This window comes from Sarcophilus harrisii, chromosome 3 (assembly GCF_902635505.1).
Source record: "Sarcophilus harrisii chromosome 3, mSarHar1.11, whole genome shotgun sequence".
Taxonomy (NCBI): domain Eukaryota; kingdom Metazoa; phylum Chordata; class Mammalia; order Dasyuromorphia; family Dasyuridae; genus Sarcophilus; species Sarcophilus harrisii.
Genome location: NC_045428.1, coordinates 590232773 through 590259053, shown reverse-complemented (window position 1 = coordinate 590259053; position 26281 = coordinate 590232773). Strand labels below are relative to the sequence as shown.

The following is a 26281-nucleotide window of genomic DNA, read 5'->3' as shown; positions in this document are numbered from 1 at the left end:
GTTCTCCCAGCTCTGGCGCTACCATCCTATCCTTTAGCCTCCTTGTGCCTCAGTTTCCCTACCTGTAAAAAGAGCCCGGCCTCTGTTCTCTGATGCTCTTGGCTCCTTCTACAGCTGTGTTCTCCGGGGCTAAACCCAGCTCAGCTTCAGACGCTATTTGTGGGTGTGGGGGTATCCCTCCCTCCCTCCGTCTCTCGGGTCTTTTCCCCATTCTCAGCTTTTCCCGTCTCCCTGTCCCTGTGTCTCCTGGAAAGGTCGGGGAAGCCCAGGCTCTAGCAAACGTCCTCCCTCTCGGATCCCTCCCACCCCATGGGGACTTGCTGGGAGCCCAGGCCCCAGGACCCCGTTAAGCCCCGGCCTGAAGGCTCCCTCATGGCCCGGTCTCTCCCCAGGGTCCCCCAGGCAGTCTCAGACCAAGAACGTTCCCGGGCCCGGAGGCGGCGCTGAGGTGAGTAGCCGAGGCCCCTCCACCTTGCTGGGGGGGAGGGGGAGGAGGTGGGGGGGGGCGGGCGCCCCCGGCACCTCAGGTGCCCAAAGTCTTGTTCTCTGCCGCTGGCTTGAGCCTCTCCCTCAGTCTCTGGCTTCGTCCCCCGGCAGTGCTCGGGAGAGAAAGGGGAGGGCAGCCCCCGCTCTGGGCTCAGCGCCCCCCAGCAGCCGCCTTTGGGAAGGCGGTGAGGGAATCAAACTGGGGGCGGGGCCGCCCGAAGCCAGGTCTTCTCCCTGTTGTCCCATCGGTGCCGGCCCCCACGGAGCAGGCAACGGGAGGCGGGGGGACCCCGGGCTGGGCTCCGCGAGCAAACCGTCTCGGCCTTTGTTTCCCCGTCTGTCCCACCCTGCGAGCGAGGTACAAATGCGGCTCCTGTTCTGCAGCCCAGACTCAGAAAGGGCGACTGGCTGTTCCAGCGCCTCCCGGCTTTAAAACTGAGAGGGGGCTGGGGGAGCCCAGTTTAAACGCGTCTCCCCCACCCAGACGTCGGCGCTCTCTCGGGGGGACCTGGGGCTGTCGGCCCCTCCCAATGGAGTGAGAGGGAGGGGCTAGATTTCCCCCAGCTCCAAGCGGAGTGATCCCGGCCCAGTCCCTAGGCCTCACGGGGCTGGCCAGGGTTCTCTCATACTGGGGGGGCGCCCCCTCCCACCCTGCTCTGTTCTCGTCCCCCTCACGGGCCCCCCCTCCCCCAGGCCCCCTTCTCCCGCAGGCGGCAGTTCGAAGAAAGGAAGGGGGCTGCATCCGGGGCTCCGGCCTCAACCTCTGGAGGCACCATGGAGGCCAGGAGTAGGAGGGCCCGACGGGGCCTTGGGCCGGGGAGCAGCCCCTGGGGGGAGGTCAGGGTGGCCCTGCCGCCTCCCCCAATGGCAGCCCGGGCTGGGCCGTCGTTGGCCCAAGATGGGGGCCCGGGTTGGGTCCCGGCCCGCTGGTCTCTTCCGCCCCTTCTGGGAGATGCCTTCCCCATACCCCCTCCTGTCCCCTCCACCCCCAGGAGCTCAGGAAGGCCGAGCTGGTGGAGATCATCGTGGAGACCGAGGCTGAGACGGGGGTCAGCGGCATCAACGTGGCAGGAGGGGGCAAGGAGGGGATCTTCATCAAGGAGCTGCTCAAAGACTCCCCGGCCGCCAAGACCCTCAGTTTGCAGGAAGGTATGGGGGGCTTAGGAGAGGGAGTAAGTGGCGAGAGTAACATTCCCTACTCAAGAACCCTTGGAATGGCGACAGTTTCAGCTGGACTATGGAGGCCTGAAGTCACAGATCCTGCCTTTTGTCTCCAGCTCGGGCCAGCTACTTGTGCCTCAGTTTCCCCATTTATGAAAGGAGGGAGTTGAACTCAACAGCCTCTGAAATCCTTTCTTGCTCTAGATTCTGTGGCACAATGTTTGGGGCTGTGTAGCCCAAGACAGATCAAGCCTAAATCCCCATCTTAGGACAGCTTGGGGGGGAGGGGATGCCGTTGGGGGATGAATCTTCTAAGGAAATCTATGATTGGGGGCAGGAAAAGGGCAGTCATGTCCCAGTCTTGGGGACCCCATCTGGGGTTTTCTTGGCAGAGAAAGGAGTTTGCCCTTTCCTTCTCCAGCTCATTTTACAGATAGGGAAACTGAGGCAAACAGAGGAAAGTGACTTACTTGGTCAGGGTCACCCGGCTAGTAAAGGTCTGAGGCTGGACTCAGACTCCAGGCCCCTAAGATCCTTCTGCCTCCACGTATATACCAGAATGTTTCAGAGGCAGGTGGTAAAGCCAGGCCTTTCTCGTTTTGAGGATGCTCCCACATGTAATTGGTGCTTAATAACTGCTGACTGAAGGCTCCTCGGAGGAGGTAGCATTGGCGGTGGCTCTTGAAAGCCAGTGCCTCAAATGTAGCTGGGAGACAGGGCCAGTGCATTCTCCTTTGCCTGGAATCCAAGGTGAATGGGAGCAAGGGGAGGGCAAGGTGTCAGTGTGGCTAATGGGGAGCGTGAATCAGGAACAGCCCTGGTTCCCAGTTTGAGGAGGAGGGCATGAATTCTGGCTCTGTTACTTCCTAGCTGTGTGACTGGAAACAAAGGGCTGGGAGCCAGGCAGCACTAGGTTCAGGAGCTTAGAAAAGTTACTCAGTGGCTCTCTAGCTCAGTTTCCTCAGCTGTAAAATGAGAGGGTGGGGCTATACAGTCTCTAAATTCCCTTTCACTTCTAAGTCCACAAGCCTACAGACCATTTTCAGTGCCTCGGTTTCCTCAGCTGTAACTGGCTGGCACCCGCTGTCCCTTCCCACTGGGCAAGCTAGGATTCACGTTCCCAGGATGCTGTGGAAGTAGTTTAGCCAGCACTGAGCGTAGCAGGCAGGGTCAGTCGGGGCTTGCAGGAGAGTAAGAGTTTAGAGCTGCCCAGAGGGGTTCTAGGTCCCGACGGAGGCCCAGCCCCCCAAGAGGCCTGTCAGCCCCACTGCGGCCAAGCCCCTGCCTGTCCCCTAACAGGACCTTAGTTGCACTGGAAAAGGTCCAGCTAGCGGCAAAGGGGATGCAGTCTTGAATATTTACTAGCTGTGTGACCCTGAGCAAGTCCTTTTAACTCCACTTGCCTAAAAAAGGAAAAAAAGGTCCAGAATCCAGGAGGGAAGAGTTTATCATCTGTTCTTGCTGATAACATTTGAGCCCTGCCCAGAGTCAGGACATGAGGCAGCGAGGGGATGGGTGAGGGAATGGGGATCATGTCACCTGTGCGGGAAGCTGGGAGGCGGGCCAGAGGCGGTCTCCGTGCACCCCAGGCACAGGAGGGCAAGGACCCTGGCGAGGGGCTGGCCGCTAAAATTTAGTTCTGTTGGGCCAGAATTGCCATTGCCCATGTCAAATATGAGGGTTTGGATCTCACCTCCGACACTTCCGGGCATCTTGCTCTGCCCCAGGGCCGAGAAGGTGCAGAGAAGGTGCCCGCTGGCGCCCCAAACTTCCGATAGCCGTCCTTCCCCTAACCTCTCCTGCAGGGAATACGGGGCAGCTAGGCCCAATCCCAGCGGGCAGCTTTCAGCTTGAAAAGGAAACCTTTGTCCAGACATGGAAACGCCTCAGCTAGTAGCGAGTTCCCCGGGGCTGGAAAGCAGCAAGCAGAAGATACCTCGGGGAAGAGCCAGAAGGAACTGGTGCACCAGGGAGGGACTAGATGGGACGCCACTGGAGGTCCCTTCCAGCCCTGAGGTTCTGTGACTCCCACAGGGGACCAGCTGCTCAGTGCCCGGGTCTTTTTTGACAACTTCAAGTACGAAGATGCCCTGCGGCTCCTGCAGTGTGCAGAACCCTACAAGGTCTCCTTCTGCCTCAAGAGGACGGTGCCCACCGGGGACCTGGCACTGCGCCCGGGCACCGCAGCCGGCTACGAGGTCAAGGGCCCGCGGGCCAAGGTGGCCAAGCTGGTACGCGTGCTGCTCCCCGGCCCTGCCCTGGAGGGCCTCGGAGCCCCCAACTCGGCCCCCGGCACTCTGCGGGGAGCCTCCCACGCTGCTCCCGTTGGCCCAGGCTCTGCCCCCTGAGCCTGCCTGGCCACCTGGCCAAAGGGCGCTAACAGAGCTTTTAACCTGTCCCTTGCCCCAGCCGCCTTCAAGCGCCCCCTTAGCCCACAATGCCCCAGGCATGGCTGCGACTCCGGCCTTCTCTGCCCTTAGCCTCCCCCCCAGCCTGTCTGTCCCTCCGCTCGGGCATTGCCTGCGGACTTCCAGCTGCCAGCTCAGGCCGCCCCCCACACACACACACAGCAGCGCTCCTCAAGTTCCTTTTTTTGCTCTCAAAACCCTTTCACCCGCTTAAAAATCTGGGCGGGCTCCCCAAAGCTCTGGTTTCAAGTGACATTTGCTGCATTAGAAATGAAAGCCTTTCACTAATATTAGGGAAACCCTTCTTTCCGGGGATGCTCGGGCTGCCCGTGGACACTAGATGAGGAAAGAGTCCAATGGAGCTGTGGGGGGCAGGCCTTGCCCTCCCCCGTTCTGCTGGCACCCCCTACTGTTCCACCGCCTCCCGCCTCTCTCCTCTCTCCCCAGAACATCCAGAGCCTGTCCCCAGTGAAGAAGAAGAAGGTCCTAGCTGTGTCTGGGGCCCCGGGAATCCCCTCAGACCTGGTCCCCGTTGACGTTGAATTCTCCTTCCCCAAGTTTTCGAGGCTGCGACGGGCAAAGGCCGAGGTGGCCCCAGGGCCCGCGCTGGCCGCCCCCACCCACCGACGTCTGCGTCTCCCCCGGCTGAGGGTGAGGGAGGTGGCGGGCCCCGTTCCTCCAGCCGAGCCGGCCGCCCAGGCCTTTCACCTGGCCGCCATCCCCTTCCTTGGGAGCAGGAAGGCCAGGGAGGAGGGTGCCCTGGCTGGGGAGGAGCCATCTCTGGGAGCGCGCTTTGGGGCCCCTCAGCTAGAGCTGGTGGGGCCCCAGAGGGCAGGTACTGAGGCGGCAGCTGCAGTTCCAGAGCCTCCGGGCGCCGGGTTTAGCCTCCACCTCCCCACGTTCGGCCTCTCGGCCCCAGCAGCCCCTGTGCCTGAGGTGGCCCCGGGGGGCCTCCAGGTACCCCAGGTCGAGCTGCCTCCCCTCGCTAAGCTACCGTGCCTAGAGGCCAGAGAAGGCATCGCCGTGGCAGCCCCCGCCCTCGATGTGTCTGTGCCCTCCATGGAGGTGGACCTGGCCCTGCCCGGGGCCCCGGCTGAAGTCCGGGAAGAAGGGCCTGAGGTGGCCTCGAAGGTGCCCTGGCTCACCTTTCCCCGCTTCGGCGCTCGGGGGAAGGAAGGGGTGGGGCTGGAGGGTGAGGGGAAGGCCGCCAAAGGAGTGAGGGCCAGTCCTGAGGCCAGGGCCAAGGGGCCCAAGCTGCGCATGCCCACTTTTGGGCTCTCCCTGCTGGAGTCCCGGCCGGTTGCACCCGAGCCCCCCACCGAAGGCAAGCTCAAACTGCCCACCATCAAGATGCCCTCTTTTGGCATTGGGGTGTCCGGGCCCGAAGCAAAGCTGCCCAAAGCCCCAGAGGGGAAGCTGCCCAAAGTTCCTGAGGTGAAACTGCCCAAGGCCCCAGAGGTGAAGCTGCCCAAAGGGCCCGAAGTCTCCATCCCAGAGGTGCGCCTCCCAGAGGTGCAGCTCCCAAAGGTGCCCGAGATGAAGATGCCCAAGGGGCCTGAAGTGTCCATCCCAGAAGTGCACCTTCCAGAAGTGCAGCTCCCCAAAGTGCCCGAGATGAAGCTGCCCAAGGTCCCAGACATGTCCATCCCAGATGTGCACCTTCCAGATGTGCAGCTGCCCAAAGTGCCTGAGATGCAGATGCCCAAGATGCCTGAGATGCACCTCCCTAAGATGCCCGAGATGAAGATGCCCAAGGTCCCGGACATGTCCATCCCAGATGTGCATCTTCCAGATGTGCAGCTCCCCAAAGTGCCCGAGATGAAGCTGCCCAAGGTCCCGGACGTGTCCATCCCAGATGTGCACCTTCCAGATGTGCAGCTGCCCAAAGTGCCTGAGATGCAGATGCCCAAGATGCCCGAGATGCACCTCCCTAAGATGCCCGAGATGAAGATGCCCAAAGTCCCAGAGATGTCTATCCCAGATGTGCACCTTCCAGATGTGCAACTCCCAAAGGTACCCGAGATGCAGATGCCCAAGATGCCTGAGATGCACCTCCCTAAAATGCCCGAGATGAAGATGCCCAAAGTCCCGGACATGTCTATCCCAGATGTGCACCTTCCAGATGTGCAGCTCCCAAAGGTGCCCGAGATGCAGATGCCCAAGATGCCCGAGATGCACCTCCCTAAGATGCCCGAGATGAAGATGCCCAAAGTCCCAGACATGTCTATCCCAGATGTGCACCTTCCAGATGTGCAGCTGCCCAAAGTGCCTGAGATGCAGATGCCCAAGATGCCTGAGATGAAGGTGCCCAAAGCCCCAGATGTGCGGCTTTCCCAAGAGCCCATGGCCACCCGTGGGGCAGAGCGGGCAGAGGGCCTGGACTTCGGCTTCAAGTTGCCCAAGATGTCCATACCCAAGTTGGGACGGGTGGGATCTCCCCCCCGGGCCAAGGTTGGGGTGGTGAGCCCCGAGGTCGCAGGGCGCAGGGAGCCGTCGCCCAGCCTCGAGCCGGCCGCCAAGGGGTCCGAGGCCCGGCTTGGCTTCCCATCTGTTACGCTGCCCTCGGTGGAGCTGGAGCTGCCTGGGGCTGGGCTCCAGGGGCCCCTTAGAGTTGAGGCAGCACCCCCGAAGGGAGCCGCCCCCGCCCCCAAGCCTCCCGCAGAGCTTTCTGGGGTCTCTCTCGGTGCGGCAGAGGTGGGGGAGGCTGGGTTCAAGATGCCCAGCCTGGTGCTGCCGGCTGTTGAGATAGCCGCCCCCAAACTTCCCGAAGGAGAGGCAGAGGGAAAGCTGGAAGTGGCCGAGCCCAAACTCAAGTCGCCCAAGTTTTCCCTGCCCAAGTTTGGGCTTTCGGCCCCCAAGGTGGGAAGGGGGGAAGGTGACGGCGAAGGGGGCGTCCGCGGGGCCAAACCGAAGACGTCCAAGTTCGGCATCAGCTTCCCCAAGGTCCGGACTGGTGTCGAGGCGGAGCCCAGGGGATCTGGGGAGGCCCCTCTGCTGTCGGCCCTGGGGGTCACCGTCCCCCAGCTCAGCCTGGACGTCCAGCTGCCCACAAGCAAGGTGGAAGTGCCCAGCGAGCTGCCCGACGTCAAACTCAGAGGCCCCAAGTTTGCACTGCCCAAGTTCGGGGCCAAGGGCAGGGATGTGGAAGCTGGAGAGATGGTGCCGGGGGAGGGGGAAGCAGAAAGCAAAGGCCGGGGGTGGGAGCCTAAGGTGAAGATGCCCAAGTTTAAGATGCCCTCGTTCGGGTTGGCGCGGGGAAGGGAGGTGGAGGATGGGGACCAGGGCGGCCCTGAGGAGAAATTACCCGTGGGGCACGCTGCCTTGAAAATACCCCAAGTGGAGCTGCCTACGTTGGTGACCCAGGGAGAGGGAGGGGAGGTGGAGATGGCAGGAGGAGAGGTCAAGCTGCCGGTCTTTCGGATCTCGGTGCCCGGGCCGGTGAGGGGGGCAGAGCAGGTGGGCACGGGGGTCTCTGAGAAGGATGTCAGGAGTCACAAGGGAGAGGTGGCGGTGTCCACACTGGGGATCGCAGTGCCCCAGGTGGAGCTGACTGGTTTTGGGGGGGTTGTTGGTGAGGGGGCAGGGGCTGAAGTCCGAGCTTCCCAGAAGCAGCACGAGGGGGGGGCTGCAGCAGCAGAGGGAGGTGTGGGTGGCGGGGGCTTCCGGGTACAGCTGCCCCAGGTGGACCTTTCTCTCCCCGGCGCCCAACTAGAGGGAGGGGAGATGCTTGTGGGAGAGGGAGTGTTCAGGATGCCCGGCGTGGCCGTGCCCCAGCTCGAGCTGGACGTGGGGCTCGGGCACAAGACGGAGGGGACCAAGGACGGCCCTGTGGCCGGAGAGGGGTGGGCGGCGGCCGAAGGCGTGGGAGAGGGGAGATTCCGGCTGAAGATACCCACCTTCAAAGCCAGCGGGGAGGGAGATGGGCAGCCTGTGGGCCCCTCCGGAGCAGCCCCCGACCACCCCTTCCACCTGTCCCTTCCAGACGTGGGCTTCACCGTGGAGCCAGGGGCTGTCCAGGCAGGCACCCCCCCGGAGGGGGGCAAGCTCCGCTCCTGGATGCCCGAGGTGGAGCTCTCCCCGCCGCCCATGGGCAGCCACGCCGAGTACCAGGTGGCTGGGGACGGGCTGGAAGGCGAGGCCGGGCGCAGGCCCAAAATCAAACTGCCTCGGTTTGGGCTCTTGCTGGGGAGGGAAGAGGGTGAGGACGGGGAGAAGGCCAAAGGGAAGAAACCAGCAAAGAGGGCGGGCAAGGACGGCGAGGGGGCGACCAAAGTCTCCCCAGGAGCAGGGAAATCTGGTCTCCTGTTGTCTTGGGGCGGTTCTGGAGAAGGGGGTGGGGAGGCCGGCGGCAGGGTCCGGAGCCCCAAGCTAAGACTGCCTAAAGTGGGCTTCGCCAAGGGGGACGCCCCCAGCTCCAACGGGAGCGGCTCCCCGGGCGAGGAGGCGGGGGCCGCCGTGGCCCTGCACAACGGTGCCTCCATGGGCCGCCTGGCCCGTGTGGGCCTGCCCCAAGTGGAACTTGCCTCCCCGTACAAAGGCCCAGAGCAGGAGCCCGAGTTCAGCCGCAGCCCCGTGGGGGTGGATATCGGCCCCTTTGCTGCCTTGCGGCCCGCTCGGTTCCGCTCGCCCTTCTCTGGCCGCTCCAAGGAGGAGGGGGAGCCTGGGGGGCCTGAGGGATCCCAGAGGTCCCCCGGGGACAAGTCCCCCAAATTCCACTTCCCTAAGGTGTCACTGAGCACGGGGGTGGCCAAGGGAGCCCCAGGTGAGGAGGAGGAGGGGACGTTCAGGGTCCGGTTGCCTAAAGTGGGCTTCTCCGAGTCGGAAACTGGCGGCGAGCCAGCCCTCCCGGGCGCGGCCAAGGCCGAGGGGGCCCCGACGGCCGCTGTCTAGTTCCTCTGGGGGAGGCAGCGGCGGCTTCCCTGCCCAGCCCCACGATCCCGCGTGTTAAGAGCCTACTAGCATTAACCCTATGAGGCCTGAGAGCGGGGGCGGCCCAGGTGCCACCAGCTCCCGCCCAGGCTGCGCGCTTCCCGGGGAAGAGATCTGTGCACTGGCCAAGAGCCGGCCGGTATCAATAAAGTAACCCCAAGTCCGCTACTCTGTCTGGTCACTTCTGGCGAGGTCTGGGCCTTCGCCGCGGCGCTCACTGGGCCCCTGGCCGTCACCCTCGGGTACCAAGGGACTAAGAGAAGCCAGATTGTGGGGGCTATGGCTGGCCTCGGAGAGCCCCCGCAGAGGGGGTGGGTGATCAGGGAGCCCTGGCCCTTGTGGGAGGAGCCTGTGGCAGGTCCTCTTGGAAGGGTGTTCTAGAGGGGGCACGGATGGCCCTGCCTGCTTCCAGGAGTCCCCCTTGGTCAAGGGGGGGAAGGAGGACAGGGCTGCAGCCCCAGATTTAAAAAACCCTCTCCCCTCCAGAGAGGGCAATATGGTTTGTTCCCACCCTTAGGGAGCTCCCCTTTATAGGTGGGAGCTAGAGCCGGCGGAAAAGAGTGAGCCCCCTTTGTAGAGTGAGGGTTAGAGCCAGCATTAGATAGTGAGCTCCCCCGTAGGTGGGAGCCAAAGCTGGCAGAAGATAGTGAGCCCCCCTTTTGTAGAGTGAGAGTTAGAGCCGGCATTAGAGAGTGAGCCCCCCCATAGGTGGGAGCTAGAGCCAGCGGAAGAGAGTGAGCCCCCCTTTGTAGCAGCAGAAAATAGTGAGCCCCCTTTATAGGTGGGAGCTAGAGCCAGGGAAGATAGTGAGCCCCCCTTTTGTAGATTGAGAATTAGAGCCAGCATTAGAGAGTGAGCTCCCCATAAGTGGGAGCTAGAGCCGGGGAAGATAGTGAGCCCCCCTTTTGTAGAATGAGAATTAGAGCCAGCATTAGAGAGTGAGCTCCCCATAAGTGGGAGCTAGAGCTGGGGAAGATGGGACCACGTTCTGGGAGGCCACCGGTCTGTGGTCTCCGTCCCGGAGGGATGGGCCCCCGCCCCTGCTCCCAGCCCGGGCACCAGGTGGAATACGGGGAGGGGTGTGTGTGAGTCCACAGGGGGCTCTTTGTTAACTCACATTCCCGGGGAGGAGGGAGGGTGTCTCCCGGTTGCTGGGTGAGCGGCCGGCCGGCCCCCTCGGCCTGCCCAGTGACCAGGAGGGCAGGGCAGGGCAGGGCAGGGCGGGGCGGGGCCTGGGGCATTGTAAGTCCGGAGGCCGGGGAGCTCAGTTGGTATGGTGGGGGTGGGGTGGGGCAGGGTCGGGACGGATGGCAGAGCCGGCTCGGCGGGGACCCCCTCCCAGGAACCTCTTTTCCTGGCATTCTGGATGAGACCGTTTGCCCGGGTTGGCAGCACCCGCGGGGCGTCCGGGGGGCCCGGGGGGCCCGTCTTCTCCAGCGGGGCCCCGCTCCTCTAGGGGGCTCAGTACTCTCTTCCCCGCTCCTCAGGAGGGGAACCGGAAGCCGGCACAAGGCGGACCACATGAATCGCACAATCTCAGAGATGGCTGAGGCCTCGAAGGGCGACTATCCTACCCTGGGTCTGAACAGTTCCCCCGGCAGCGCCCCCGACTATACGAGCCCCCCGCATGAGTAGAGGATTCTGGGGCCGGGTTTAGCAGGGACACCTTCCCAATGGTGGCTTCTTCAAATGGGGAGGGGAAACGGATTCCCGTCGCCCGGTCCTACCATCCAGAGGAAGGCTAAGGGCCCTGAGCCCGCAGGCACTGCCCACTGCCCACCCTGGGTTCTGCCATCCCGGGGGGGAGGGCCCCTTGGCCCACAGTCCATTCTGCACAGGGGCCCGAGGGGGGTCCCACAACAAACCCTCCCCCAGCAACCCCGGTCTCGGGGTCATCCCGGCCGGGGGGGGGGAGGGGCGAAGGCCCCAGCAGTTTCGCACTCCAGAGAGGGGGGGGGCGGGGAAGGGTTCCCTGGGCGGCCGTGGGTTTCCCCCGGGGCCGGCGGCGGGGCGGGCGCCCTCGGCGGCGGCGGGTCGAGGGCAGCGGCCGGGCCATGGCCACCATCCAGTCTGAAACCGACTGCTATGACATCATCGAGGTCCTGGGTAAGGGGACCTTTGGTGAGGTGGCGAAGGGCTCGCCCGGGCCCGAGGGGGGGGGCCATCAAGATCCTAAGAAGGAAGCACTGCGATCATCGACAGGGAAGTGCTCCGCTGCATGCGGGGCCTGGACCCTGACGAGGCCCACATCATCCGCTTCCTCGAGTTCTTCCACGATGCCCTCAAGTTTTACCTGGTCTTCGAGCTGCTGGAGCAGAACCTTTTTGAGTTCCAAAAGGAGAACAATTTCCCCTGGCCCCCAATCCGGGCGGGGGTTCGGTGCTCGGGCCTGGCCCGGCTCAAGAACGCCATCCCCCTGACCTGCCCAGAACATTATGGGTCACCGCCGGTGTCCCTTCAGGGCTTTGGGCGGGGCCCAGGGAAAATGCCCCACAGCCCCCTCGGGGGGCCCCGCCACCCCTCCCCTCCGCTGAGGGGACCCCCCACCCTCCCGCCCCCCCTCCCCGGGCCCCCCTGCCCCTGGGCCTCCCATTGGGCTCTCCCCACCCACCCCTCCCCCCCCTCCTGGGCACCGTCCGCCCTCCTGTCCCAGGCACTGCCCGCCCTTGGGCCGGCTCCCACCGCCGCTCTGACCCCTTCCGCCCTTGGGCTGGCTCCCACCGCGCTCTGGCCCTGCCCCGGCCCCCTCAGGGAGAAGGGTGGGGGGGCCGCAGAAGTCGCCGGGCCTCCGGGCCGGGCTGGGAGCGGCCCGCTGAGGGGACGGGGCGTGTGCTCACAGGTCATTGACTTTGGCTCAGCCAGCATCTTCAGCGAGGTGCGTTATGTCAAAGAGCCCTACATCCAGTCCCGCTTTTACCGGGCTCCAGAGATCCTGCTGGGGTTGCCCTTCTGCGAGAAGGTGGACGTCTGGTCGCTGGGCTGCGTGATGGCCGAGCTGCACCTGGGCTGGCCGCTCTACCCGGGCAACAATGAGTACGACCAGATCCGCTACATCTGCGAGACGCAGGGCCTGCCCAAGGCCCACCTGCTGCACGCCGCCCGCAAGGCCCACCACTTCTTCAAGCGGAACCCCCACCCGGAGGCCTCCAACCCCTGGCAGCCTGGGTGGCCGCCCTATCTGGCAAGACCAAGGTGAGGGCTGGGCGGGGGGGCTGGAGGCCGCCCAAACCCGCCCGGCCCTGACCCCCAGGTGCCCCTTGGGGCGGCAAAGTACATCTCGGGTCTCTGGATCAGATTGGGGGGGGGCGGGGCAGGCAAGCGGCGTTCGGACCGGGGCGCTGGCCGAGTGGGACCCAAGAGCATGGTGGAGCTCATCAAGCGGATGCTGACCTGGGAGTCCCCGGTCAGCCCCCCCCCCACCCCTTGTGTCCATGCAGCAGCTCCCGGGCCGGGGGCCCGCTCACCAGCTGCTTCCGTTGTCCAAAGCTGGAGGGGCGGGCCGGGGGGCGCCCCTTTACCCTGGCGGAGGAGGAGGGAGGGGCAGGGGGGGCGGCAGTGGTGGCAGCGGTGGCAGCGGGGGGGGCACCCACCCGGAGGAGAAGCCCGGCGTGGAGGGCCACCACCATGGGCCCGGGACCTGCGGGGCCCGGCTGTGGGGGGTGGGGCCGGGCCGGGCCTGGCCCTGAGCCCGGCCGGACCCTGGTGCTGCCCAAAGGGCCAGCCCGGGCCCGGAGCCTGGGCCCCCCATCCTGGCCTTCGCGCCGCCCCGGCCCAAGTCACCCAAGCCCCGCCCCTAAGTCCACCCAACTTTGGCAACCTTATCCGCGGGCCAGGCCTGCCCCAGGCCCGGCCGGGCGGCGGGGGAAGGGAGGCGGGGGCCCCAGACCCCCCATCGTCCCGGGCCCTTTCGGCGGGGGCCGGCCCGGCCGGGGGCCAAAGTGGCGCTGGCCAGGTCGGGGGCCAGGGGGGGTCCCTGGACGGGTGGGGGGGCCCGGTGGGGCAGGGCAGCCCGGGGGGCGTGGGGAGCTCGGGCTGCCGGGCAGGCGGGCCCTAAGGGCCCAGGGAGGATGCCGGCCTCCCAAACTCCCTCCTGCTCTGCAGAAGGCCCCCCGGGCTTCCCGGGTGATGCCCTGCGGGGGGGCTAAACCCCGACTGGGTGGAGGGGTGGCGGGGCCCAGGCCCCCCCCCCCCACCCACACCCCCCGGGGCCTCCCGGGTCCGGTTCCTCCACTGGGGGCATCACATGGACACCCCCTCCTGGGCCGTTACCACGACCTGGTGCCTGCTTATTTGCCCTGCCCTGAGATGTTTACCAGAAATTTATAGTTACAGAAAAAATAAATACACAGAGATTCCCCCCACCCCAACCTCCACCCCCCTCCATCCCCAGCTATTGTGCACCTGAGAGGGCCCTGCCAGGCCAGCCTGCGGGACCCCCGTGCGGAGGGTGCCGGGGGGGGCTACTTGCCCCCCTCCCCCAGCTCCCTTTTCAAAGGACTGTTCAGCTGCTCTGGCCTCCTGCTTTTTGTTTTGGGGCCCCGGGAGGCCCTGGACCCGGGGCCCCCAGGGGGGCCCTTTTGGGGGGGCCCCCCAATGCCAATGCCTCCAATCACCTTCCGGTCCGTTTCTCTCTCTGGCCCACTTTGTCCTGTCCGTCTCTCCTTTGTCTCTTCCCCTTTCTGTTTCCTCCCTTCTCCGCCCCCCCTGTTTGTTTTTCGCTCCTCTTTGTCCTTTCCCCGCTTTCATTTTTTTCTCTTCCTTTTGCTTTTGTTTCCGTCTCTGGTTTTTTATTTGTTCTTTTTCTTTTTCCTTCCCCGCCCTTTGTTTTTTTCCCCCGGGGTTTTCTATTCCCTGTTCTTTTCTTTTTTGGGTCTTCCCCACCTTTATTTTCCTCTCTTCCCCCACGTTTTTTTATTTTTTATGCTCTCGTCCTTTTTTTTTTCTGTTTTTCCCTTTCCTTTTTTTTGTCTTCTTTTTCTTTTTTATCTTTTTTGTTTCCTCTTTTCCCTTTTCTTTTTTACTTTTCTTTCCCCCTTTGGCAAATTTTGCCCTTTTTGCCTTCGGCTTTTTCTTTTTTAGCTTTTATTTCCGTTTTTCCGCTGCCGATATTTTTTTTCATTTTTCCCTTTGGTCTCCCGCTCCCCCCCCTTTTGCCCACTTGCCTCTTTTTTTTTTTTTTCTTTCCTTTTTCGCCCCCTTTTTCACGGGTTTAGCCCCCTCTCCCTTTTTGGTTCTTTTTTCTTAAACCTTTGTTTCCCCCTGCTTAAACTTTTCCTGTTTCCCTTTTGCCTTTTCCCCCTGCCTTTTTTCCTCGGCCCTTTTCCCTGGCCGGGCTCCCCCTTTTTCCCCTTTGACCCCGGGCCCCCTTTTTTTTGGGGGCCCCCACAGGGGGGAAAAAAAAAAACCAACGGAAAGATGGAGTTCAAGAAAGGAAATTTCCACACCCCAAGCCGGCCCAAAGCCCTTTTAAAGAGGGGAATTGGGGGAAGGGGCCCCAAACAAAGGGACTGATTTGGAACCCAGAGAACAAGGGCCCAGACACTTTTCGGGAGTTGGGGGCAGAGGGGCTGCCCCAAGGGGGAGGCGGGGGGCCCGTCCAAAGGGCAGGGGATGGGAAACCCCCCGGGATTTGAGGGGCCCGGTTTGGGGGCCGGGGCCTCACCCCCCAGGGCAGGCCCGGGGGGCAGGGAAAGGCCTGCCAAGCCCCCCAAAGGGGGTTTCCCGGGGCCCAAAGCTTCGGGCCTGACGGGGGGCCCAGGTCCCGGGGGAGGAAGAACCCCGGGGGGGCTGGAAGGGCGGGGGCCCGAAGGCCCGGCCCCGGGCCTGGGGCCCTCAAAACACCACCCCGGGGCCGGGCCCGCCGCCGGGGGAAAGCCCGCAGTTGCCCGACCAGTTGGACGTGCCTAGGGGTGGGGGGAGAGGGTCAGGAGGCTGCGCGCATGGCCCGGACGCCCAGGAGGGAGGGGCGCAGGCACTCACCCACATAGGCCGCTCGGTCCGTCACCATGTACTTGTTGTGATTGACACGTGCATAAGGGATCCGGGCCTGGGTCTCGTTGGAGGGCACCACGAAGAGCCGCTAATGGAGAGAGGGCCAGACTCAGCCAGGCTTGGCTGGAGGGGCTGGGCCCGGCCAGGGGTGGGGAGTGCGGGGTGGGGGGACATGGTGGGGGGGGGGCGGTCTCCTTACCACCTGCACGTCGTAGTGGGTGTGGTTGTCCTGGAGGGCGGCCAGGGAGAGGAGGAAGGGACGCAAGGCGGGTTCTGAGTGGCCCCAGCAGCTCACCAGGAGTCTCACCCGGACCCCCCGCTCGAAGGCTGCTCGCCGGAGGGCGTCATCGATGGCTGGCCAGAACCTGGGGTGGGGGCCTGGCAGGTGAGTCAGGGTCCCTGCAGCCCTGCCCCTCCGCTGCCCTGCCTCCCTCTCCCGCCCACAGCCCAGGGGGAGACCAATGGGAAGGTAGTTCAAAGGCAAATGAAAATCTGGGGTTCCCAGGCTGAGCAGGGCCCGGGGTCCGGTGGCCCCAGGGCACAGGGGGGGGAGGCCAGGGAGGGAGTCAGCCCCGAGACACCCCTCTGCCAACCGGGCAGGAGGGAGTGGGGTGGGCGGGGGAGGGTGGGCGGGCGGGCTCCAAGGGAAGGTAAAGAAGGTCCCAGGCCAGCCCATGGGGCCCAGGTTGTGGTGGTGTAGTTATCCGGCCAGGGGGAGGGGATGCTGCTGTCTGGCTGGCCCAGATACCAGTAGGCCTCGAACACTTTGGCCAGGTCCTGGGCCAGGCAGCTGCAGTTGTAGACCACTACGCCCAGCTCCTTCACCTGCAGGGGGGGATGCAGAGTTTGGGGAGCTCCCTCGGGGAGTGGCCCATCCTGCGCTGGCTCAGCCCTGGGGGGCTACAAGGGCCACAGAACCCCGTCCTGATGGGGAAACTGAGATCCGGGCGCCTAGTGATTCGGTCACATGATGAGGCTGGGAGTCCCAAGCCTCTGCCAAAGCAGGGGGCAGGCAACAGAGACATCCGTCCCCATCCTGGCTCCTGCCCCGACTTTCACGCCAGCCAGGTGAGCCCCAGAGTGCAGAGTGCCCGGGAGGGGGTCCAGTTCTGGGGGCCAAGGCCCCAAGAAGTGCAAGATGGAGGGAGAAGCAGGGTGAGTCCGGGACCTCGGTCTCAGACCGCCAAGGCAGAAGGCCTGGGCTAGATCATCCCCAGCCACTCTGGGTGTCCTGGGTGAGGAAGGGAGAACTGGGCTTGGAGTCAGGTAGTCCTGAATTCAAAACCAGCCTCGGACACACTGGTTAGCTGTATGATCCTGGGCAAGTCACTTAACCATGGTTTGCCTCAGTTTCCTCATCTGCAAAATGGAGATAACAGCACGTACCTCCAAGGGTCTATGAGGACCAAACATGCCAAGAATTGCAGAGTTCTCAGCCAGTGCCTGGCACGTAGCAGCTGCTACATAAATGGCGGCTGTTCCCATTAGCTATTACATGGCAGTCTGGGGCAGTGCACACAGGAGGGATGCAGGTGGGGAAGGCCTTGTGGGCGAGCAGTGAATGAAGGCTCCTCCAGGAGGGGCTGCCCAGGGCTTTTACTGCCAGTCCGGGCGGGAGCCATGGCAGAAATGGTGCCATGCCCACCAGGGGGCCCCCCTGCCACCTCACCATCGCCCCTAACAGTGTTACCTCTGGAATCCAGAACTGATGTGCAGCCACTTCTCCCGAGCCCTCCTCCCCATCCCCTAAGAGACGGCTGGGGCCTGAGGAGGGGCTCCCCCTGGCATGAGGCCTTCCTTGGCCACCTCAGGCTTTTGCTAGGACTGGTAAAGGCACAGATTACATTTGCCCACCTTCTCTCTCTGCCCTCTGTGCCCCACATGCCCGCCTGTAAGGGGGTGAGCTTCCCTCCTTGGGCCCCAAGGCCCGCTGCACTTGGGAGCACCCAGTAGGGGTGGCCTAGTTGCATCCGGACTGCTAGACCTCTCCTTCAGACGGCCATGGCCACCTCCAACTCAATCTTTCAACAAACTCAGTTCCCCCCTCCCCCCGACACGGGGGGGGAGGCCTTGTCCTGGGCTGCCTTTCTGCACCTGGTGACCTCATCATTCCAGCAAGGCATCCCTGGGAGACGGCCCTCAGAGCCGGTTCTCCGTGACTTACGTCCCGGCCCCGGGTGCCTCAGTGACTCCAAATGACTCCCGGTCCTTCTCCTCCCTGCTGATGGCATGTGCCCCGCTGGTTATCAAGGCCAGCAGCCCAGGGGGCCTCCTCAGCCCTTCACACCCATCCCACTGCCGCATCTTGCCGTTTCTACTCACAAACCTGTGTCTCAGTCCCCTGCTCTCCATCCTCTTACCAAACTGTCCGTTAACCGTACCATCGTTTCTCCCGTTAGACCATATGCTCTTTGAGGGCAGGGACTGTTTACAGATGTTTCTCTGGCCCCTTGGCACTTTCTGAGCAGTAACCCCAGCTCTCCTCCAAGCCTCCCTTTTCCTCTCCAGGGCCTTGTTATCCTTCCAGTCCCTCAGGTTCACAGCCTCCGAGTCCTTCTTGCCTCCTCCCCATGCCCCAGATCCAATCACTTGCTAAGCTTAGCGTGGCCTGTTGCCTGGCACACAGGAGGTGCTTAATAAATGTTTATTGACTATCAACTAAAATCTGGCTGACTTTTCCTCACAAAGCTGTCCCTTTCTCCTTGCTCATCTGGCTGCCATCTTGGTTTAGGCCCATGTTACCTCTCAATGGTCTCCTAAGTGACCTCCTGGCTTCCGGTCTCTTTCCTCCCCAGGGCACCTTGTACACAGTGGCCAAAACATGGTCCCAGAGACACAGGCCTGGCCCTGCTTCTGAGCCCCTCAAAAACTCTGAGAGTAACTCCCCAATGCTCCTCACCCCTGGTCCTGGGAATGCCCTTCTTATTTGAAGGATTCCTTGCTCCCCCTGTTCCCTCAAGCCCTCCTGGACCCCAGAAGTGGCCAGGGGTCCTTCTCCCTTCTCAGATTGTCCTGTATTCATCTACCCATAAACCCATCGTATCCCTCCAGAAGAATGTAAGCTCCCGTAAGCCCGGGAGCCCTCCTAGTGTGTTTCTGAACCACTGCCTTCCTCACCCTGGCACTGATTAAGATGGCTGCGTTAGGAATAAAGGGGACTAGGAGAGAGGGAGGAGGGGCTGAGGGTGGGATGCCTCCTGTCCCCCATTCCCCAGGACCTCCCCATGCTCCTTCCTTAGCCCGGTACCTGGGTCAGGGAGCGCCAGTCCATGTTGGCACTGCCAATGTAGATGTGGGCTTGATCCACCACCCAGAACTTGGTATGCAGGACTCCATGGGTCAGTTTCTGCATGTCCACCATCCGTACCTGGGCTCCTGGGGGGGAGGGGGGAGAGATGCTGGGCCTTTCTCTCTGGCCGGCCCGGCTCCTTGTCCCCAGGCGCTAACACTCACCACTGTTCAGAAGGCTCTGCAGGTCGGCCTGTGGTTGGGGACCCCTGGGCTTGCTGACGGCCACACGCACGGACACACCCCTGGGGGCCAGGCTCTGCAGCTGCCTGAGAACCTCCTCGCCCTGAGAGAGGAACATGCACACTGGGTAGCTGAGCCCTCCCAAGCCCTCCCCCCCCCATCTCTTCCGCCCCTAACATTCCCTGGCACAGCTTCGCCTGTCCCCCCCCCAGCTTTCTGGGTCCCGCTCCCCACATCAGCGCCTGCTTTGCCAGCCTGGGCCCAGATGGGACAAGGGGGACACCTGTTGGGCAGAAGGCTCCTGGGTCTGGGTGTCGTTGTTGGTGAGAGTCCAGTAGAAAGAGGCGATGTCAAGGCTGTGCCGGGCGCCAGCCATCAGCCCTAGCCAGGCCTGGCTGATAGAAGGGTGCACGGGGCCCTTGGGGAAGCTGAGGCCCTCGGGGATGCTCTCTACCAGCACAATCCTGGGGGGGAAAGAAGAAGGATCAGAATGTGCAGCAACAGGCTGGGCCCCTGGGAAGGGATGGGAGGGAGTTTGAGACCCCCCAGCTTTTCCTGGTGGCCAGCCCGCAGGTACCCAGGTGCCCACTCGTGCATGACTATCTGCCCCCATCTGGCGCCGGAGCGGGAGAGCGGGCACTCACTGGCAGGGATCGTCACAGATGGCGTTGGGGGGTGACTGGGTCCTTTCAGGGGGAGGCCTGAGCCTGGGCCACAGCAGCAGCTGGGTGAGCAGGGCGCCCAGGCCCATCGTCATCAGTGTCATGATCAGCAGGACCCATCGGACCTTCTAGACGAAGGGAGGAAAGAACGGCTTGGGGGGGAAGCCGGGCCGGCCTGACCTCCTGCGCCCACCTCCCCGTGGCGCCTGGGGCCCAGGGGTGAAAGCGGCTCCCTGTGACAGCACGGTGTGCCTGGTGTGTGTGTGAGCGGGGAGGGAGAGGCAAGGGCCGGGAAGGAACCTGTTCTACCTTGTCTCCTGGTTTCCAGGACACAGCAGGTGAGGGAAGCTGCTCCTCTGGGCGTGGCTTCAACTGTGGGGGAACAAACAAGGCAGACCCCAGAGAGGGTGTAAGTGCCCCCAGGACACACCCTCTGCAGGGCCCCGGGAGCCCCCGGCCTCTCCCTCTGGGGACTCTTTGCCCTCACCTGTTGGTAGACAGTATGCAGCTTCATCTTCCTCAGCGAAGCCTGGCAGGGCCAGGGAGTGGGGTGAAGGACTGCGAGCAAGACGAGAAGGATTTCAGCCTGCCCCCCCCCCCCAGGGGTCCAGGGAGATCACAGGGTCTGCTGGCAGCGTGCCCTGCCCTCTTCCCCTCAAAAGGAGGAAACCAGCTGGCCACGAGTGGGCCTTATGCAATGCCTGAGGTCTCTCGCCTTTCTCACGCTTGGGGCCGGGAGGAGACCAGGCCCTCCGAGGGGCCACCCGCGTGCCCATTGTACAGATGGAGTTGGGAGAAGCAATCACTTCCAGAGCCAGAGCTGCTGACCGGAGTCCCCTGGGGAGCTTCTAGCAGGCCTGATTCCCCGCCTGGCCCCCGCAGCACCCTCTGTGACCGTCACGCCCCATTGTTCCCTCAGAGGAACCTCTGCCGGGAGGGGGGCAGCCTGAGTGACAGCAGGAGGCCCCGCTCCCCTACCCGCTGCAGGATTGGGGGGGCGGGGAGCCTGGCAGCAGCGCAGGCTGGCTGAGACCGAGAGCCCAGTGTCCTCCCTCGGAACCAGTCTCCAGGGCTCTGGCGGCCGTAACCTTCCCCTGCGTCACTGAGAAATCAGGTGGATGGCAATGCCCCATGCCCCTGACAGTGGGGAGGAGAGGGGCTCGGGGTGGGGGCCCAGCCCCTCTCTGAGGCCGGGTCCAGGTCCCCAGTCAATCCCCGGCCCTCCCCAGAGGCCTTCGTGTGGGCTCAGCTCTCTCTTACCTGGAAGGAGAGTCCTCCCAAAGGCCCCCGATGTCTTTCTTCTCCCAGATGGGGAGACGGGCCAGGCTGGAGGCTGCGAGACAGCAAAGGGGCCGGCTCAGCCAGTGGCTGGCCCCACCTCCCAGCAGCAGCGGCGCGGCCGGGGGCGGGGTCTGGGGCTGGCCCCACCTCCCTCAGCGCCACTGCAGACCTCAGCCCCTCTGCATAGACTGCGCGCTCCGGGGAGTTCCCACCCCCAGCCGGCTCTGCGAACAAAGCAGTCTCTCCACCCCCACCCCCCCAGGCCAGGCAGTCTGGAGATCCCAAACACTGGGCCCGCTCCCACTCCCAGGCTGGGTGGGCGGCCGGCATGTGGGTGAGTCACTGCGCGTGCGCCTGTCTGCGAGCAGAGCGGCTGGTGCCGGCGCCCGCCAGGCAGGGGGACCACCCGCCTCCGCCCGCTCCGCCGCCTCTGCCCACCCGAGGGTCTGCGGCCCCGCGGCCGTTCCCTGATAATTCCTCCTCCTGGGGGAGCCCCTTCACTCGCCCCCCCCCCCTCCTAATTATGCCTCATCCCTCCTGTGCGCAGCCCATTGGGACAAAGCCATTTGCTTCTGTCATCTCCCCATCACATCAGCAGCTCCTTGTGAGCAGGATCTCTTTTTGTTTCCACAGGGCCTGGCACACAGTAGGTGCTTAATAAATGCATCCTGACAGGCTGCTAGACTGCCTGTGGGATACTGGGCTCCCAGAACACCCGTATTCTTTGAGCCTCAGTTTCCTTCTCTGCCAGATGGAGGAGTTGGCCCAGATGTGGCCAAAGGCTCGTTCTGGCCAAAATCCTGTGAAATCTCACTGCTGGCCTGGGAGCCCTTCTTGCTTCTGCCTCCCCTACTTCCCCAGTCCCAGAGCCTTGACATTGGGGTGTGGCTGCCAGCTGTAGCCCGAGGCTTCCCCTCTTGTTAGCTTCCTATCTCTGTAATTAAGATGATGCCCCCTTGTAACCCCAAGTTCATGGACCCCAAGGGCCAGGGTTGGCAGAGCCAAGGTGGGAGCAGCCTCTGGCACTCCTGTCTCCCACTTTGGGGCTGGGAGGGACCTAACAAATACCCGAGTCGCTCTCCCTGACTGAACAACAAGGAAACAGAGGTTAGAGAGGTCACCCAGAGAGGCTCCTGTCTCCCCACTCCCTCCTCCGTGCCTGGTTGTCTCGGGCCTCCTAGAACTCCAGATATGGCTGAGTGAGAACAGGGTCAGGAAGCTTAGGCCAGAGGGCCGCCTTTGGGTGGCCATACCACTTTGCCCTGAGGAGTTACGAGGCTCAAAGGACCTCATGTGTGAGAAAGCACACACTATGGAACCTGAAAAGTTTTATAGAATGTCATCTGCTGTTAATGGAAGGGTCCCGGTGAGGGGGGTGGCTACCAAAGTGCAAAGCAAGAATTCAAATCCAGTCTCAGACACTCCCTAGTCCTGTGATCCTGGGCAAGTCACTTCACTCGGTTCTGTCTCAGTTTCCTTATCTGTAAAATTGGCTGGGGAAGAAAATGGCAAACCACTCTAGTATCTGCCAAAAAAAACCCTCAGATAAGATCACAGATTCAGACACAACTGACAAAGAGTCAGAACAACCAAGCAACAAGCTGTGTTAATGGGGGTAGAGAAGCTATTTCCCCACACTGGCCATCCTCTGGGTCCGGGGGCTCCACTCTCAGAAGCACCAGAATTTGCTATGTCTCCTCTCCACTACTAGAACATGAACTCCTTGAGTCCCACGATTGGCCCATAGTTCTGTTTCCTAGCCTCAGTCTGGCACACAGCAAGTGCTTAATAAATGCTTTTCTCTTCCTGTGATGTGGCGGCCACAATTCATTCTTGGGTCACACGAGCTTCTAGGGAAAAGGAGTAGGCAGGTCCCAGCCTGCTGTGAGACTCCTATGGACTAGTCAGCTCCCTTGGTGCCACATTTTGAGAACCTGGAGTTTGGGCTTAGAGTTGTCATGAAGTGCTTAGAGGCCGGCCATGGAGACCCTCACTCTGTCTGGGTTTGGGGGAGATGATGACAAGGGCAACCAAGAGCAAACTGAAGCTTGAGGCCCAGGAGCAGCTTTCCAACAACCAGAGCTGTCCAAGCAGGCCAGCAGCTGCCTCCGAGGTAATGAGTTCAGCGCCACTGGCAGGCTTCAGGCAGGGGCTGGTTGACTGTTTGTTGGGTGTGTTTTAGAGGGAAGTCTTCAAATATGGGTTGGGCTAGAGGGATCCCTGCCCCTCCCCCCCCCCCCCCCCCCCCCCCCCCTTCCAACTCTGAAATTCTATGATTGTGCTATGTAGGATGGTTATTCTTAGCTCCCAGGAAGAGTGATGTAGTGGGGGAGAGCTGGGTCCAGAGAGGGCCATAACTTGAGTCCAGATCCTGTGCCCTCGGGTCCAGAGCCTGCACCTTTGGGTCCAGATTCTGCACCCTTGGGTCTAGATCTCATGCCTTTGGGTCCAGATCCTGCAGTTTCAGATCTAGATCTTTCACCTTTAGGTTCAGATCCTGCAACCTCAGGTCCAAATCTTGTGCCTTTGGGTCTAGATCCTGCACTCTCAGGTCTAGAGAGTGCGCCTTCGGGTTCAGATCCTCCACCTTTGGGTCCAGATCCTGCACCCACAGAGTCCTTCCTGGCTTTCCCTCATCTCTTACAATTGTTTAATTCATAGCCCAATCTTGTCATTTCCACTTCCAGGACACACTCTGACCCCCTGAGCAATCCACTCACCCTTCCCACCGGCCCTGCCAGAGCCTCCTAATCACGTGATCCCCAACAAGCCAGGGACACCAGAGTTTCACTCAACTCACCTGCAAAATGGAAGGAAGCCAGACCTGCTCTACCTGACTTTCCGGGTGGCGATGCCGCTCCTCCGAGGTGCAGCCCAGTGTAAACACGGGCTGTTTGGAAGGGTGGAGGAAGAGATGCTGCCCGAGAGGCAGGAGGCCTGGGCTGAGGCCTCACTGACTCCAGGCAAATGAGCTCACCTCCACAGCCTCGGTTCCCTCCAGCGTAAAACAGAGCTAATGGCCCCTTCCTTACACTTGGCACTGTCTGTGTGAGTGGGAAGCTCAGACAGGGTGCAAGGGCATGGGAGAAGCCACTGCCCTCCTCCTTCATCCTCCCCAGCTATCTCCTGAATCTGAGATCCTGGACACCATTCCTCCCCTTGACACGGTGATGTCCGCAGGCAGCTCACACTGAACGTTCCAAAACAGAACTCATCTGTTTCCCAAGGTCCCCTTCCTTCTGACTTCCTCTTTCTGACCCCCGGAACCCCCTCGTATCCAGGCTACATCCCGGAGTGCCTTCTAATTCATTGCAACTCTCGGCAATCCCACTTCTGTCCCTCTGTGCCTCCCTTCCCGCTGGCTCTGGTCACTTGAGACCCTCCTGCCTTCTCCTGATGGGCTTCCCTGCCTCCAGCCCATTCCCAGCCGCTCAATGAGATTCCTAAAGCACACCCTAAATTCGCTCCTGCCCTCCTGCCCCCTAACCTCTGCCAAGATGTTTCTGCTTTCTTTGGCAATTTGGGGCTAAAATACAAGTCTTAGTTTTTCGAGCCCTTTGCCATCCAGCTGCCATCGAGCTTCCCAGAGTGACTTCACTTGACTCCTCCTGTACTTTCTCACTTCTGCCTTTTACTCGGTCCAACTGGCTCCCCCCTTGCTCCCCTTCCCCAAGCTCTAGAGCAGCTTTGGCCCAGCTCCACCCCAGGCCTGCAAAGCTCTCAGCTAGACGGGTGGCACTGTTAATGAACCCCATTTGCCTCAGTTTCCTCTTCTGTAAAATGAGCTAAAGAAAGAGAGGACAAACTACTTCACTCTCTCTGCCAGGAAACCCCAAATAAGGTCTTGAAGAATCGAATGAGTCCAGACATGGACAGGGACCGACTTGTTTTTCTAGGTGAATCCCCAGCTCTAAGCAAGGCACTAAGCACGTATTAAGTGCTTCCTGAACACTTTGCTCAATCACGTGTTCATTATTTGTATCTCTACCAAATAGCCCAGAGCCTAGCACATAGAAGGCACTTAAACTCGCTGAATGCAACTTAATTGAATGAACTTTTGTTAAATTGTAGATAAATGCCTTCACACTTCATGGCCCTACACGGGGTTTTCTTGGCAAAGATTCTGGAGTAACCCCCGCCCCCTTGCCATATCTTTTTCCAGCTCATTTTACAGATGAGGAAACTGAGGCAGAGAGGATGAAGTGACTTACACAGGGTCTCATAGCCAGTATGTGAGCCTTCCTGACTCCAGGCCCGGTGCTCTATGCACCATGGTGCCCCCTGGATGTCCTGCTGTATGGTAGTGATAAAAGTAAGCAATTATTAACTCCCCAAACGAGAGGTTTCTTAGTATCCTAAGTCCCGAGCGGGGGTCCAGTGCCCCCACCCTCAGAAGTCCGTCCTGCAGGAGAAGCTGCAGCCTCCTCCTGGTGGAGTGAATCTCAGCAGAGAACGTTGGTCTGGGAGGTTGAGGAGGGGCAGAGAGCCTCCCAACTCACCCTTCCTACAATGTAGCAGATCAGATCGCAGCAACATCGTTACCTCACCAGGGTTATTGTTGAAAAATAAGAATACTATTATTGATATTCTTCTACTCTGTTTCCAGCTATGTGACCTTGGCAAGTCCCCCGGCTTCAAAGTTACACCAGGTCTGACTTACTTTACAGAGGAGGAAACTGAGACACCCAAAGGTCACGTGACATGCAGCTGGGTAGTACAGTGGGTGGAGATGTGGGGCCTGAAGTCTGAAGTCCTGAATTCAAATGCTTGCTAGCTGTGCCATCACTAAGCCTCTGCTTACCTCAGTTTCCTCAACTGTGTAACAGCATAATGACAGCCCCTAATTTCCTGCTTACCTCAGTTTCCTCAACTGTGTAATGGGTATAATGATAGCACCCAATTTCCAAGATTGTTGTGAAGATCAGATAAAATATTTGCAAAGCATTTAGCACACTGTCTGTCAAATAGCAGATGTTTGATTTTTTTTGGAGGGGCAATCAGGGTGAGTGATTTGCTCATGGTCACACAGTTACTAAGTGTCTGGGGCTGGATTTGAACTTGGGTCTTCCTGACTCCAGAGACCAGTCCTCTATCCACTGAGCTACCTAGCTGCCCCATAGTAGGTATTATATAAATGTTAGTTTTAATAAGAAGCACGACTGAGGAAGGAAACAGCAAACCGCTGCAACGTCTTTGCCAAGAAAATACCATGGGCAGCATAGGACAGTAGGATGCCGTGGATAGATTGTCCAGATTGGCAATCTGAAAGATAAGAGTTCAAATCCTGCCTTTTGACTTGTTAACTGTGACCTTGGGGGCCCTCTGTCCCCTGGCCTGAACACCGCTTCCACCCCCTTTTCAGCTTCTTTTGGGAGGGGTGTCACGTTTCTCCCATCAGAAGGGGTTTTATCTTGGTATCCTCAGCACTAAGAGCATAGTGCTTGCTTAATAAATGTTGGTTGGTTTGACTCAACAAAGCACATTCTCCATGATTCCTCTCCCCCCCCTCCCCGCCCCCTTTGGTAGGGCTGGTTTCATTCTCCTGTTTATAGATGAGGGAGCTGCAGGCGAGGGACCCGATGGCCTAGAAGTGGTCATAGCGCAAGGCCCTGGCCAGCCTGACCGACTGTCCTCCATTTCATGAAATGGCAGAGCTGGAAGGGGCCCCAAAGAGTAGTTAGCCCAACCCCTTCCCATTATTAATGAGGGGTCTTTCAGAGGGGAAGTTCCCCTCCATGGCCACAGCATCAGAGAACCAGGGAAAAGCTGCGGAATTGGGACTCAGAAGGCCCGGACTCCTTTCTCAGTTTCTTCTATGACTTTGGACAAGCTACTATGTGAGTTCTAAGGTCCCTCTCAGTTCCAAATCCAGAGGCAATATGATCCTACCCG

At 61.3% G+C, this 26281-nt stretch overlaps 2 protein-coding genes across 2 annotated transcripts; both read left to right on the top strand.

Annotated features, from left to right (window-relative positions):
* Nucleotides 1–1219: 1219 nt before the first annotated feature.
* On the top strand, nt 1220–9152 carry PRX (periaxin). The gene is made up of 4 exons (XM_031963172.1): nt 1220–1280; nt 1472–1635; nt 3682–3878; nt 4503–9152. Exons 1-4 carry the CDS (start codon nt 1261–1263, stop codon nt 8943–8945), a joined length of 4824 nt encoding a protein of 1607 aa, XP_031819032.1. The 5' UTR covers nt 1220–1260; the 3' UTR covers nt 8946–9152.
* Nucleotides 9153–10986: 1834 nt separating this feature from the next.
* On the top strand, nt 10987–12670 carry HIPK4 (homeodomain interacting protein kinase 4). Its single transcript, XM_031961628.1, is given in 6 exon segments — nt 10987–11177; nt 11180–11402; nt 11404–11446; nt 11824–12176; nt 12279–12387; nt 12422–12670. Coding segments are annotated over 6 exon segments (1116 nt in total). The 5' UTR covers nt 10987–11038.
* The last annotated feature ends 13611 nt before the right edge of the window (nt 12671–26281 follow it).

Bases quoted from the DNA above. Each gene is read 5' to 3' on its own strand.
- PRX (XM_031963172.1), top strand. From the start codon at position 1,261: ATGGAGGCCAGGAGTAGGAG. The intron at 1,281-1,471 runs GGCCCGACGGGG...CTGTCCCCTCCA, and splicing joins ATGGAGGCCAGGAGTAGGAG to CCCCCAGGAGCTCAGGAAGG. The intron at 1,636-3,681 runs GTATGGGGGGCT...TGACTCCCACAG, and splicing joins GACCCTCAGTTTGCAGGAAG to GGGACCAGCTGCTCAGTGCC.